At 41.6% G+C, this 14,525-nt stretch overlaps 1 protein-coding gene across 1 annotated transcript in view; it reads right to left on the bottom strand.

Annotated features, from left to right (window-relative positions):
- The window catches only part of ADTRP (androgen dependent TFPI regulating protein), a 29,259-nt gene extending 14,995 nt beyond the window's left edge, over positions 1-14,264 (bottom strand). The window contains exons 1-3 of the mRNA XM_066545221.1: positions 14,112-14,264; positions 6,785-6,919; positions 5,274-5,375 (exon numbers count right to left, since the gene is read on the bottom strand). Coding sequence (XP_066401318.1) covers positions 5,274-5,375; positions 6,785-6,919; positions 14,112-14,264 — 390 coding nt within the window. The remainder of the gene's footprint in view (positions 1-5,273; positions 5,376-6,784; positions 6,920-14,111) is intronic.
- Between the last annotated feature and the right edge of the window lie 261 nt (positions 14,265-14,525).

Raw genomic sequence — 14,525 nt, 5'->3', positions numbered from 1 at the left:
AGAGCCTGTGTGCTGACAAGCAGTCATGGCCAATACTCGTGCTTCTCTCTTCCCCATTGGTATGTTACTGCAAAGTAAGAGGAAAAACCCACTTTGGTGTTGCCTTATGAGGCTCATAAGCCAGTGTTCATTGGTTGTCCCTTGAGGTGTTTACTCAGATACTCAGCTCTTTGTTGGAAAATGTCCCCTTGTCTATGGAAATTTCCTTCAGTTGGATGCTTTCATGAACAATTATAGCCTGTGTTATCTGAGCATAATAAAACTAAAGGGCTTCCTGTCACCATAACCTCTGTTTAGTTTTTATACTCATAATTTTCCAAATTTCTGTATGGTCTCTACTTTCTTGGCTTAATTTTGGAACTAATTCCCTCTTTTGATTTATTTTGCTATTATTTTGTCTGTGTTCAAATGCCTCCTTCAAAATTTTCTTTTGCAATCTTTCCCTATACATTTTTCTTCTTCCCTTAACCTCTCTTCATTTTTCAGGGTGGAAGGGGCTTAAGCTTTATTGTTCATTTTATTTCTTTAACTAGCACCTTGCCATGTTTAGTTGAAGATATAATTCTCTTAGGGTCGCTACATGTCTTTTGTGTTTCCAACCATTAGTGCATTTTCAGGGAACCACGGATTTATTTTATGGATAGAGCAGGAGGCACGGGGAGTCCTGTTATTGAGCAGGTGTGTAGCAGATTAGTGAGGAAGATATTGTTCAATTTAATTCCAGCAGCATTCCTCTCTGAACCATCAGCTACTACCTGTTTCTGCCCTTTCCAGATCCATTCATTCTCACCTGTAAAGCAACATAATTTTTTTTTCTCAGATGTGTAGGTAGTTTGGGAACATTATAGTGAAAAATGGATGAAACATTAGACCAATTGTATGATCAAAGGTAAAAGAGCTTCAGAGATATTTTCTTGCCTGCACACATGCATTTTTGGGAATAAGGCCCTGGCTGAATATCCTATTGCTTACTAGCAAATGTTTTGTCTCAATGTCAATGCCAGAATTTTAATTGCCTTTCTCCCTGACATTAGATATGTAGTCTAAGAAACTGATGTTGCACTGCAGCTGGAGGCTGACATGAGACTGAAGTGACACATCCTTTGCTGTGGAATATTTTTCTCCAGCTGTTCCTGTGCAGGGAGGGTTACGGAGACTGCACCTGTGCACGCTGGGGTAGCAGCAGCCCAGGAGGATTCCCTGCCGTAACATTTGTCTGTGAAACACATACTTTCTCCCTGAGGAAATGGGCTTATGTCAACAAAAATGGAAACTTCAAAAAAATCTGTGTAGTGCTGGGAAAAGCTAAGCATCTTTGCTCTTAAATGTGTGCGGTGATTAATTTTGTGTGCCATATTCCTCACACACGCATTCTTCTTCTTTTGCCAAAAGCTGAATGTAATTGGCAGCCTGTGAATGTCCATAGTTGCCAGACAGCTTAAAATTGAGATACTGTGAAATGCAAACAAATGGAAATGTTTCTCCCTTGTGTAAATATGCAAGAATTATTAAGCATTAAATAATGCTTGCAAAGAGAATCGTTTAAGATGGCCAAAGATGAACCTGAGGTTGTTCTTGTGTACACACCTGGAGTAGGAGTCAAGTTAGAGTGGCCTGGACAAGAGGGTTCTGCCCTACAAACTGAATTTGCACCCCCTTTTTCGGTTAGTGATGCAGCAGCTTCCTGAAATAGCTGTAGTAAGATGTAATCCTTCACACAGATACCCTCACATGAGGGTAAGAGTAACTTATGTTCACATAACTTACATTTTTTCCAGATGGATGTAAATCACACTGATCCAAAATACCATTTCTGTTGATGTAGATGTGTCCGCACTGGGGAAGGTGAGGTAGAGCTAGGTAGGCAATCACAAGCAGCTTGTATATACCAAGAAGATCCAAGATGAGAGGGGACATAGTGAGTCCTGCTGGTACTCCTACTGTCAAGGCATCGGTGGCCTGCTTCAGTGAAGGAAAATTACTTGTATGTACCTTGCTTGTTCTCTCACTCCCTTACATTTTCATTTTTTATTTTCAGGTACAGCTTAGCCACAACAGGGCAAAGTGCAAAGGAGCTTCAGAAGCTCAGGCAATGGGGAATCTGTTGTCATCTTTGCTGAAAGTCTGCCAGGTAAGAGATGTTTCTTCTGAGCCTCCATTTACCTTCCTTCCTTGTCTATTCTCAGCTTTATAGCTTACAATATCTTCTGAACATGCACAATTCATAACCATGTGTCAGTAGAGTGCCCGTGGAACTAAAATGCTGGTTTTTGTAAAGGTGAAAGGGTAACACAGCTACAGGGTAAATTAGAAAAAGAGGTGGCCAAACTCAACTTAGCTGCAGTCTGAAAATAAAGAAAACTGTGCCAACAGACTGAAAATATAAATCTTCTTTTACAAAACACAATTGTACCATTTCTATTTTTGTGAACACATCTGCTCCACATTTATATGTATCTTTTCTTATAGATCAAAAATGTTTTTGAGTTATCTCTTCTGACCCACCAGTGGCCCACTTTATTTAGCATTCAATTCTGTCAGACCTTTCAAAATGTAGTGTTCCCCAATACTGCCATTAAGTTGAATAATACATGCACATGGTTTAATCCAAGCTGTCTCCAGCAGTTAGTCTCCTTCTGGAGAGTATCCAGATGTTGCTTGAAAAGGATGACTGGGAAAGAAATAAACAAATTCACTTGATGAATTGGCCAGCATATCTTTTGTCTCAGCCATCTTCCACTTCAAAAATCTTGTTCAAATAAAATAATTGTGCTTGAGACATAAGTAGAGTGGATTTTTTTCATCCCTGAAGGTCAAGGTTTAAAGATGGTAAAACATAATTATCCCAGGCAAACAGAAGTGGAAACAGAGGCCCAACTTTTGGGTTAAACTAAGTAGAAAAGCAAAGAGAGAAACCTAGATAGTCTGGAGTATTTGGTCTCCTTCAACTATGAGCAAAATTGCTTTCTACATTAACCATCCCATCTGCAAAACAAAATGTTTCTGTTCAGAGTGCAAAACCATGGCTAAATTATAGTGCTCACTCTGCAACTCTGGGCTAGCAGGTGGGCAACAACAACCCTTTCCCACTGTAGGAACAGTTCATGTGAGGAAAAAAATTGTTATTCATTTCTGCAAGGAAGGTGCTGCAGCATCACTACAAAGCCAAGGAGCTCAATATTCCTGAAGTGGGTTTGCATGGTTATTTTTTAGGCTCACTCTCCAGTTACATAACAACATATGCTTTCCCTATGTACAACATTAAAATAGACTGAGATTTAAAAAAAAGTACTCCCACTGCAAATGATATGGCACTGATGGTTACTACTGATACACCCATGTTTTTCTCCTCCAAAGCCAGCTACATGCTGCTTCAATCTGCAATGAAATGCCTGTACTCTCAGAGCCATAATGTAACAGCAATATGCAAGGAAAGGAACCCAAAGAAAAAGTGTCTGCTTGGCAATCAGAACTTGGAGATTGTCCCTTAAAGTGTCCCTGGATCTCCTTAGTGTCTCCAGCAGATATTTGTGTTAGAAGAAGAAATTGCCTCAGCTAAGCCTGAAGGCACCTGTTGGAAGGTGTTCTAAAACACAACGATTGTCAATAGCAGGGATCAGTCTGGTGGCAGATGTTTTATGCTTGATAGTGACTGGAAGGAAAATTTCCTACCCAGGAACTGTCAAGCACAAGGTGTCTGCAGTGTATTAAGAGCTTCAGAAATAAAATATCAGGTTGTGATAGAGGTTTGCTTTATGTGAAGTTTCTCTTCAAAATAATTTTCAGGAAGAATTGTTTTTCCTTTTTTAACATCTGTTTTTGACACTTCTGATACAGAAAAGCTTTTTATTGTAGTCAAAATGACTCTGTTATGAAATGTAGATATAGGTAAGGTAAGAAGATGTTATAGCTGATATATTTGAGGGGTTCCTGCAAAGACTTCTTGCACATGAAATAAAAATGTATGCCCTAAAACCTCTCAACCTTCCGATGTCATAAACAAATGTGGAAATGGAAAGGGCAAATTCTCAGCTGTGAGCCAGGATTAAAACAAGCAGCAAAGCCTATCTTCTCTGAGCTTCACTTTGTGCTACTCCCCCCTCCCCCCTTGCTCAGCACCTCCACCACTGTGAGGATTTTAAACCAGTTCCCCATACTAAATCCTGGACCTGTAACCAGCATGATGCAGAGGACATGAAGAATCTTTCATTTTGGTGGATGATGGTTTTCAGAGAGAGCAGAACCCTTTTGCACCTGTGCAGAGGTTTGGACAGCCACAGAAAGGTCCTGGTGGAAATGAATTGGTGGACAGAGAGCAGGTGACGAGGTTAAAAGTGCATGATGGCTGTGGTTCACCACTCGGATATCAGCAATGCGGACATGCCTCTGTGTGTTTGGATTCCAGTCACACGACTCTGAATGCACCTGTCTAAATCAAGGGGCTGCTCAAACCTTGAGCTGTCCTCAGCCAGACACCCCAAACCCTCCCAGATTTACCTTCAACACTCACTGGGTAAATCCACTGCAGTGGATGGCAAAGCACTGTTCTTAAGAAATGAAGTCTGGAGAGAAATGAGTCTTCTATGTGATTATTTCATACTTTTTGGCTTCTCTGATTCAGCCTAGAGCTGAACCTCTCCCTTCTCTCCCACTTCCCATTCGTCCCACGAGGCCTCCCTGACCTTGCAATCCACCCACAGTTTTCCATGTTACTGTCAGCCTCCTTTCACTTGACTGATGAGAAATATGTGATTATTCAACACATCATAAAAATGGCCAGAGCAAATGAAGGAGAAATCTGGAAAGTATTTATAGAAAATCTGTAAACAATCATTGCAATCCAGCTATTCAAAACTGTGCACACATTAGCTTATTAGCTGTAGAGCTGTCAGATTCTCTTTTGTTATTTCACCTTTTTTAAAAATTAAGGGCTGCTTTGTTACATTCACAGCCATTTTGTATTTCAGAGACTTCTGTTAGCAGACACAATTTCTTTTTTGAGCTACAATAAGTGAGATTTTCTTTCCTTATGACTACACATAATTTCATTGACTTTAGAGGTTTGACAAGCACCGATGAACTGACGCTCCTTGTGTGCTAAAAGGCTTCTTGAGGCAGCTTCAAGCACATGCATCTGATTGCTGCGTACAGCTCAACATCAGATTCAGATAAGCAGGAGGTGAGAACGGAAAAGCTGTGAAGCCCTTCTGGAAAACGGTACAATGCAGTGGTCTCTGTTTTCTCTGCAAGAGGCTGAGGTGTTTCTTACTCACCATAGCATGATTTAACCAGAGTGGGATGACTCCATCAAGGCTTTTGGGGTAAACCAGCTCTCGGTTGTAGGTATACAGTGTCCAAAAGGATATACACACAAACTGGAACCAAAATGCAAAATGAAAGAAATTTACAAATGGAAGACAAACATAACTGATAGGATTTGGTTAGTGCTTTCATTTCTGAGAAGGAAAAATATCTCCATGCTTTTTTACATGAAAAATTATGACACTGCCAGATAAACTCACGTTATGGCACATTTACTCAGAGATGCAGTGTTCTATGTTGATACTGAGAGAAAAAAAAAACCCTGCTCTATAAACTGCCAACACTGACATTTTCTGTGGAATCTGAGATTAGCTGCTGGTTTTTTCCTCTTTCCCTTTCCCTTTGCAGATGGGAACTTTTGATGGTCAAGTAGTTCTCCTCAAGGGACTGTCTGTTAAGCCTTTGTTTTGCTCAGTAAGAAAGTAAAACCAGATCATGATAAGGCAGTTCACATAAACTTACCCTTTACCTTCACATCTCCTAGGTCTAATTCCTAAACTGCAGGTGAAAGATGCACACTGTGGGCATCCATTTTCCCCCCAGTAGATCAGGAATTATAATGGGACAACCTAACTGAAGGAAATGGTCCCTGGTATCAGTTACTGATACCTGGGAGCTGATTTGCAATTTTGGCCTGGCTTTGTATTTGAGCAGACTTTGTGCTTGGGGCTAGAAATCAGGGATGTGAGATGCTGGAAGAGTGAGACTATGCCACAGTCCTGCAGGCATGGTGAGGATGCCTAGCAGGATATGAGAGCAGCATAATGAACACTCTGACTCCATCCCTGGCAGGGCTTTTTTATGGAGCCAGCTAGCTGAGCTGCTTGTGGACCATGTTTAAGCAGTGTTTCTCAGCCCTCTGAGATTCAGTGGTGGCTGCAGGCATCACTCTCACAGAGAGTACCTACATGTATAAATAACCCATCAGTTCCTGTCCAACCCACGGCATTTTGATAAACAGCATTGTCTGTGAGGGAGTAGGTGATCCATGATGAATCTGACATAGGCTGTGACTATAATTATTTTTTCCATGAATCTGTTTCTCTCCAGTGCTTATTTAAAGTTACTCTGGCATCAAAGAAGATGTGAGGTTTTTCTGCCTCTTAGGTACCCTCTTGTGTCCTCCTGACCTGTGCTGCCCTTTAGAGAAAAGCCGTAAGTTGATAAATCCACAGCTATTTGGACCATGAGATTAACAGAGAGGTTACACCTCATTCACCCTTTGGGGTCAATCTGTGTCCACTTGAGGACAGCAACCCTCAGGTTTGTGCAAGAGGCTTTGCTCTCAACCACGACAGGCTCAGCATTGTTTCTTCTTCTAAATGGTCCAAATACATTCCAAATTCAATGGCAAAAGAAAGCCCTTAGTTCTTATCTATTTCATACACATACTTTTGGTACTATACACCCCTAATCATTTATGCAAACGTTATTTTCACATAAAGAGACAAAAGGTACTTACTGTGGACACTGGGAAAGCCAGGACACTGAAAAGAAGGTCTCTGCTGGAAATTATGCACTTAGCACATCGCAGTTTCTTAATTAGTCTCAACACATCAGCCAGGAAGGACACCCCATAGAAGACAGCCTGCAAAACCTAAAGTAATTACACCTAATGAGGGAAACTCATCCAGCTTTTATTAGCATGTTCCTCAATGAAATCCATTTGTGCTCTTCAGGGAGCTGTTTTGTTCATGAGCTGCAAGCCTGTGTGAGGGAAATAGCTGTTGCCTAAATCTCTTTTACTAACCCAAACTGATTCAATAAAGTTGGTCAGGAGATAACTTCTACAGTATCCCAGTTAATAGATTAAACAGAGATGTGTGACGTAATTCAGATGAGTGAAGGGACAGGTTGAAAGCCAGCTCCATCACACTTCCTATGTAAATGGTTGACCACTGGATATATCTGAGCAGGAGAGAACAAATTATACCAGGACATTTTTCCTGTAAAGCAATTGCTAGAGAGCTTTTCCACTATTTAGCCTACACAGGTTCTTCTTTCTAGGGACTCACACTGCAATTGGTCTCAGTGTCAAGTAGCTCAAAATCATCTAAGGTGAGAATTAGGTGCAGAAGTTAAAAAAAACAGAACCTCTTTTGCTGAACTCAAAGGGATTCAAGAAAGGATTTCAAGTGCTTAGAAGCAAAGATCCAGAGTCACCAACTAAAAATGAAGTTTTACTAAAAATCATTTCTAGGTAGTGAAGGTGGGATTTTTTGGGGAGGACACTAGGAGGATTTGGTAAAGAATTAGATACATGCACAGCGACAAAACAGAGTTCTCCAAATAGTGTGTAAAATTGTCATATTACTGTGGTTTAAACCAATATTGCTTTTCTAATTGCTTCATTTTCTCTCCGAATACTACACAGCAGATCAAGATGAACCAGATTTGTCAGACACACAAAGGCAGAATAGAACCTTGCAGAAAAATACTTCTCCCACTGTCTTGCATTTAGCACCAAATCAGTTCAGTTCACTTAACTCATGGGGTGACCACTTCTTTTTAAGGCTAGGTTGTCCCAGAGCAATGTAATGTGGGAAATGCATCTTACTGCAAACACTGGATCAGCTAGTGATGCTTAAATGAAAAGAGGGTTACAGCTGTCAGGATGAGATCTCTTTTGCCGTGATCTTACTCTGACTCAGATATTTATTTAGAGCAAAGTCTCTGAAGTTGTGGCTGGTTATTTCATCAGTTTCTGAAGAAGCTGAAAAGGGTGATGCTTGGGAGGGGACAGAATTAGTGCAACATTTTTCCATCAGAAATTCCTTTATTATCAAAATATATGAGGGGAGGAGGAGACTATGATTTCACCATGCCTGTTGTCAAACAAGGGCTTCTGCAAGCTTTAGTTTCCAGAGACTGAGTCTTCCTGGGCAACAAAATTACTGTAGTTTGCACTTATCCGCAATCATCCCCAAACATTTTGTTTCTTCCCAGCACAGGGAAAAGATACAGTCTTCCTTCCCTATCCTTTCCACAGCCCAGAGAGCCAGGACAGTAAGTACCACTGTTGGATTGCCCCTCTCCCTGTGCAGACCCACAGCAGCAGAGGTAGGGAGGTGCTGACACGGGCTGGGTAACTGGCCTAGGGTCACACAGGACCAGGTATCAGAGGCTGTGCATCACCCAGCTCAGCTGCAAAGCCACATGTTTCCTATCAAGGCCTAGAGTGAAGAGACATATCTTTACATAAAAAAAAACCCAAACCCAAGCAGCTTCATCAGAACCCACAGAGGTTTCTGTTCAATTCTGAGGCCTAGGGTAAACAGACATTAAAAACGAAACCAAGCAGCTTCATCAGAACCCACAGAGGTTTTTGTTCAGTTCTGAGGCACCCAAAGCAGCTCTTTTGAGTGTGATTTTCCCCTCCCTATTATCACAATTAGCAGGCACTTTTTCAGTCAGTAGTGATTCAGCCCTCCAAGTCATGGGTCTGGTTCAGTAAAGTCCATGCTGGGGTGCAGTGTACACAAACACAGGTTCAGCCCAAATCTGTCCCAGTTCTTGGTCTCACCAGGACACCAATACTGAGTCCTCGAAGAGCTAAGAAAAGCCTGGTAATAACCAGAAGCTCTTGCTACACCCTGTAGAGTCAGCAGTAACTTTCTGTAAAAGGCATGAAAAATGAATGTGAGGGTGGTGACAGTCCAGTGACACATGGTGACTAATTGCCAATAAAGCAATTAGGGAGAAGCCTGGTTCCCAGAGGATGGGGCTATTATTATCTTGTTCATGGTCAGCCTTACATTAATCATGGGACAGGGATAGGCTGCTTCTTTCCCCGCTTCAAAATTAACTAAAATAAACATTACTGAAAAGAAACAGTCCCAAAACAGCCACATTCTCAGCCTGGTAAATATTCTGTTATACACAGGGGAGGACAATGTTATCTTCTGTATGGAAAATTCTTATCTGAATGTGTAACCTGACCCATTTCTCCAGCTAAACATGGGGAAGAACAACTCCTGAAGAAGTTTGAACTCAGCCTCCGGAGCTCAGATTTGTGCTGCTGTAACTCTACTCTTGTTCATCACCATAGTTTCAAAGGTGTTACAGACAATTTAGTGATCACCCTGTATTTCCAAGAGCAATGGAAGGTTATACAAGTAATTTTCAAACCAGAAAACTAAACTTAGCTAGGATCATCCCTAATACTGCACAGTCAGGCATTGTACACCCCCAGTAGATTAAAATCCAAGCTCCAAACCCACTGGAAAGGTGCATCCAAATCATGTAGCCCTCCATTAAAGGGAAAATGTTGACATAAAAAAAAAAAAAAGTGAAAACATCAAATTATTCCAGATGTCCTGTGAATTTCCCAAGCAGCAGTGCTGGCACTCACAAATCTATTGCAGGCACTCATGGAATATAAATCCACTGGCTGTAAATAGAAAGGATTCCCTAAAGTGTTCCCACACGAACAGAAGGGAAGACTGGAAGCATTCAGAAAGCTAATGATTAACCCAAAGAGGAGAATATGGATATGATTATCCCTGCTGGAGAGAGGCTGCTTTCTCCTCTAGACCCTGCAGAGTTCCATGGTGCTGGGTGCTGTAGAAACATTTAATTTGGCCAGATCAATTTTCCAAACTGAGACTCACAGTGAAAAAGACAAAGCTCAATTTTTATCTGTGCAGTGATCAAAAGGGTGTTTCTGTTTAACTAACCTGACATGATTTACTTTTGTGTATAAGATCTTGCCATATGTGTATATTGAAATCTCCAACTAGTACAAATAAATCGGGCTCCAAGCTCTGCCCTTTAGGGAGGGATAAATCCAATATTCTGAGCAAGTTTTTAGACATAAAAGTCAATATTTAGTGTAGACACATCCATTCACATGATAGTGTCTTGGAAAATATCTTTACTAAATACTGGGCCTATTCTGAAATAAATACAAAGCAGCTTTCAGGACAATTGAAAAGTATTTCCATTATGAAAGACAAAAGTATAAGGAATAAAGTGGGGCAGGAATACAAGTAATAGTTTTTAAAAGTGCAGTGTGCTCATTATGCAGTGATTTACTAATGGATTGTAAGCAGTGAGCAGATTTTTATGAGCTCAGATATTTCAGGCAATGAATGATTCTGCTTGCACTGTTTTGTGTCAATTAATACAAAATTGGTTTTATCTGTCATTTCTGCTTCTTCAATAATGGGTCAATAAACCTTTTTGATACAAAGCACACTTATCCTTTTTTCCCCCTACAAAAATATTTCCTTACTGAATCTTGATTGCTATGATCATTAAGAAGATGGATCTGAAGCAATGTCAGAGATGTAGCTCTCTTGGGATAGCCACATGACTAGCAAGGAATTGAATGAGGTGCTAAAAGAGGGTCATATCTAGAAGGAATTCTTTCAGCGTCTCTCCAGCAAAACTGGGAGACAAGCAGCATTTCCATCCTCAGAAAATGTTAGTTTTCCCAGTATTTATATTTCAGATTACAGTGAGGCAGCCAGAGCAGCTTTCCACAGAAAGAAATTTTTAAATGCTATTCCAAAGAAATAAGAGAAATTTTGGAGGGAAAATTTCCAAGTGATTCTGACAGCCAGTGCCAGAAGGCAGGCAATCCCAGTCTGGCAGGATACAGGCAGAAGAGCTGGACAAAGGCAGTGTCTGTGTTCCTGGCTCTGGGGAAGCCTCCAAGGCACTGCCCAGGCCTGCCCAGCACAGCAGACTCACTGAACCAGAACAGCCCAGTGTGAAGCTTTTGCCAGCTCTTCTTCCCCACAACCATAACTCCCAACATCCCCAGGTGTTTTCCAGGGCTGTGTCCAGACTGACCAAAATTCAGTGTGTTGCATGTGCACCCAATGGACAAGTGTGATTGACAGGCACCTCTTGTTCCTCCATGATCCTCAGCAACAACAGGGAGTGGCTTAATGCCAGACCATGGGATGAGTCCTTTAAGTCCAGTGGAGCCCCACAGAGAGCACCACAGCATGTGGGACATGTTGTCTTCTCACCCATTTCCTCTCTTATACAGCAGCTCAAGAACATTTTGCCACCTTTTTGCTGCTGCTTTACCAAAAAATGCTACCCAGTTCAGCAGGAGAAGGAGGGTGACACCATTTCTTTCCCTAATGCCTCTTCATTTTTTGGCAATCCTTTCTTGAAATAAATAAATCTCTGAAGAAGAAGGACTACCATCCATGAAGGAGTAATTTTGCACACCCTTTCCCATTGCCACATTTTCTGCATGAGATAGGCAATATCTTCAGCCCAAACCATTTCCCTTTTGGCTGGCATCTCCATTTCAGCATTGGGATCAGATCAATGAGTGGTTAAAATTTGGGAGTCAAAGGACTGGGGAAGTGGAGCAAGAGCCCTCTCTCATGGAGATCTAATAAAACCTGAGCTGTTCAGCACATCTGTAAATGAGCTGGCAAAGGGAGCAAATACTGAGATGGTACACTTTCGTGAATCTGATGTGGGCTTTTTCCCTGTCAAAGTGACCTGACTGTAAAATTGCCAAAGAATCTCAGGATACTTAGTGCCTGAGTGATCAAATAGTAGGCAAAAATCAGTTGATAAGTGCAATGTCAAGCATTTTAGAAAAAATTAAAAAGCAGCTTCAATTCTATATATTTTTCAACAGTGAGTTCTATATTAGCTGTCACCATCCAGTAAAGAAATATTAGTCTCAGTGTGGATTGCTCTCTCAACTTGCTGTCTACTTGCCTACCAGTGATCAAAAAAGACAAATAGAGAGTTAGGAGCAGCCAAGAAGAATTAAACTACAAACAAGGAAACACCTTTAGGCCACTGTATAAGCCCATATATGCTCATAACTTGACCTCTGTGGCCTGCTCCACCTACTCCCTCCTGAAACTTGAAAAACTGCTGCAAAGGGTGACATGGATGCTTTAATGAGAAGCAACCCTTTGTGAAGAGAAATGAAAACAGTTTGGACTTCCAGCCTGCAGAAAACAGTAACTAAGAGGATCATCTAATGCCATTCTAATTTGTGGAAAGAAAACGTGAACAGGGATGGATGATTAAATTACAACACAGAAATAATGAGGCATCCAGCTCAGCTGTCAAGGAAGCAGGTTTACACCAACAAAATGAACTGCTCTTTCACACAAGGCACACTTGCCTCATGGCACAGAGGAAAGGGAAAGTATCAGAAGTATGAACAGGCATGTTTTTCCTTTAGATAGATGAAAGGAAGGCTTTGAATAGATATTTGCTACCTTAGCCTAGATTTATTTTTTGGCTGGCTATGCTAGTGGGACAGTAAAACTATGGAAACTTCAGTTCATGCTTGTACATGCTCTTGCCTTGTGCAGCCTTTCCCTTATCATCCACTGCTGGTCACTAAGGGAATCTGGATGACAATTTCAGTGAGTATTTCTTCATCCCAGAATACTGGGAGATTGGTTACTTGCTTTGTCCTTTTGATCTCATGCTTTAGAGCTGGGTGGTAAATCTCATTATAATGGTGTCAGGGGATGGGAGTGGAGATGCTGTTTTGCCTGAAAGTATGGGTGGTATTTTAGTGGGCTCAGCTATTCCCCCAAAATGGCAATACTGATAAACAGGCACCATCGCAATTAGCAGTGATGCCACCCAACTGCAGTGATATATATGTGTCCTCATCCTCCCAAAGCTGGCTTGGCCACTGAGGAGAGGGCTGGGGCTACCAGAATCCCTGGGTTGTTGTAGTCACTTCACTTGCCATTCACTGCTTCTTGGTTGCAAATGTTTCACAGAGTCACAGAATGGTTGAGGATAGAGGAAAACCAAATTCCCCACCTCCCTGAAGGTCTCCAAAAGCCCCACTTGGAGCTGGGGAGCCTTTAGGCTTCCACTGAACTTCAACATAGGATGTCTCCTTCTGAAGGCTAAAAGTAGAGACAAACATGCCCCAGACCAGACCTCCCACTGGAATTTAACTCTGATGGTAACACAGAATGGATGAAAGGCTGTGTAGGTCCCTGTGGTCATCCTTCAAATTAGCAAGTGTGCCTGAAATTTTTCCCTCATAGGAAACCTCTCCACAAGCCTGGTCTTTTCACCCCACCAGCACTACTTCCCCAAGCTGCTGATGAACACCTTGGACTCTGAACAAGCCTTCTCCCCTGGGTATCTCATGTACTTTCACTTTGAATTTCTATCCTGTGAAATGACAGCACATTAGAAGAACCAGAACACATTACAGTCTCTCTTTTTCTGTGTGCTTTTAGGAAATGTGCAACCAGTTAAAAGCACTGCTGAAACTCATGTAATAACATCACAAGCAGCTCTCTCTACAGGCTGGAATTTCTTTCCCTTGTGTTCTCAACTGATTGTCAAACGAAGCAGGTACTCTGAATGGCTAAATTAGCACGGTGCTTTGCTTTGCTTCACTTTTCCTGTAATTTAAAGGACATAAAAGCCTATTTTAAAAATTGAAGTAAAACTCCAAGCAGTGTTGAAATGTTTTGAATCAAAGTTTAGAAAACAGGCACCAAACTTGTATGTGTCCTGGCAGGACATACCCCCACTTTTCTGTTCTTCTCCTCACTGACAATGCCTCTTTTGCAAGAAGGCAGCTAGCTTTGAAGTACTTTCTGAAAACCAGGCATCTCACCAGTCAATATTCTTTCTGCATGAAACCTGTGAATACATTTCACAGTACAAGCACAGATCCCTCTTTAGTTTCCTTTGGGGCAAAAACCACCAAAGGAAGCAGTTTAACAGCAGCAAATACACCAGCTGCATATGTCTTGAGGCGCAGATGGCAGACAAACAAACAGACATATTGGTATCACTGTACAACAGGATTTGCTTACCAGATTGAGGACTGTCAAATATTTCCACTGCCCACCATAAAGGAACACTTCAGATGGCCGCTCCTCTGTTTTCACGTGTGTGATGGAGTAGGCAACAAAAAAGTACCAGACAAAAGCAAGGCAGTGGTACGTGGCGAGAGTAGAGATTTCCATGCTTCAGCCAAAAGCAACTGACAGCTGCTCTGAAAGCAGCTTTTGTCTTAAGGTGCTCAGTGCATGGGATAAGGCAAGGCAGGAGGGTTAACTTCAGAGCAGCCTTGGGACACGATGCCACTTTGCTCTGGTCAAAAGGAAAAATCACAAGGCTGTGAACTTTGCTTCTATTTGTTTCCCTTTTTACTTTACAGATAGGCTGGGGGTTGAGGGGGATGAGAAGAATAGGCTTAGTCCCTGGATTTAAATGCCTTGCTCAAG

This window comes from Molothrus aeneus, chromosome 1, assembly GCF_037042795.1.
Source record: "Molothrus aeneus isolate 106 chromosome 1, BPBGC_Maene_1.0, whole genome shotgun sequence".
In the NCBI taxonomy this organism is placed as follows: Eukaryota; Metazoa; Chordata; class Aves; order Passeriformes; family Icteridae; genus Molothrus; species Molothrus aeneus.
The sequence above is the reverse complement of the archived record's forward strand: the minus strand, read 5'-3'. Positions and strand labels throughout refer to the sequence as shown.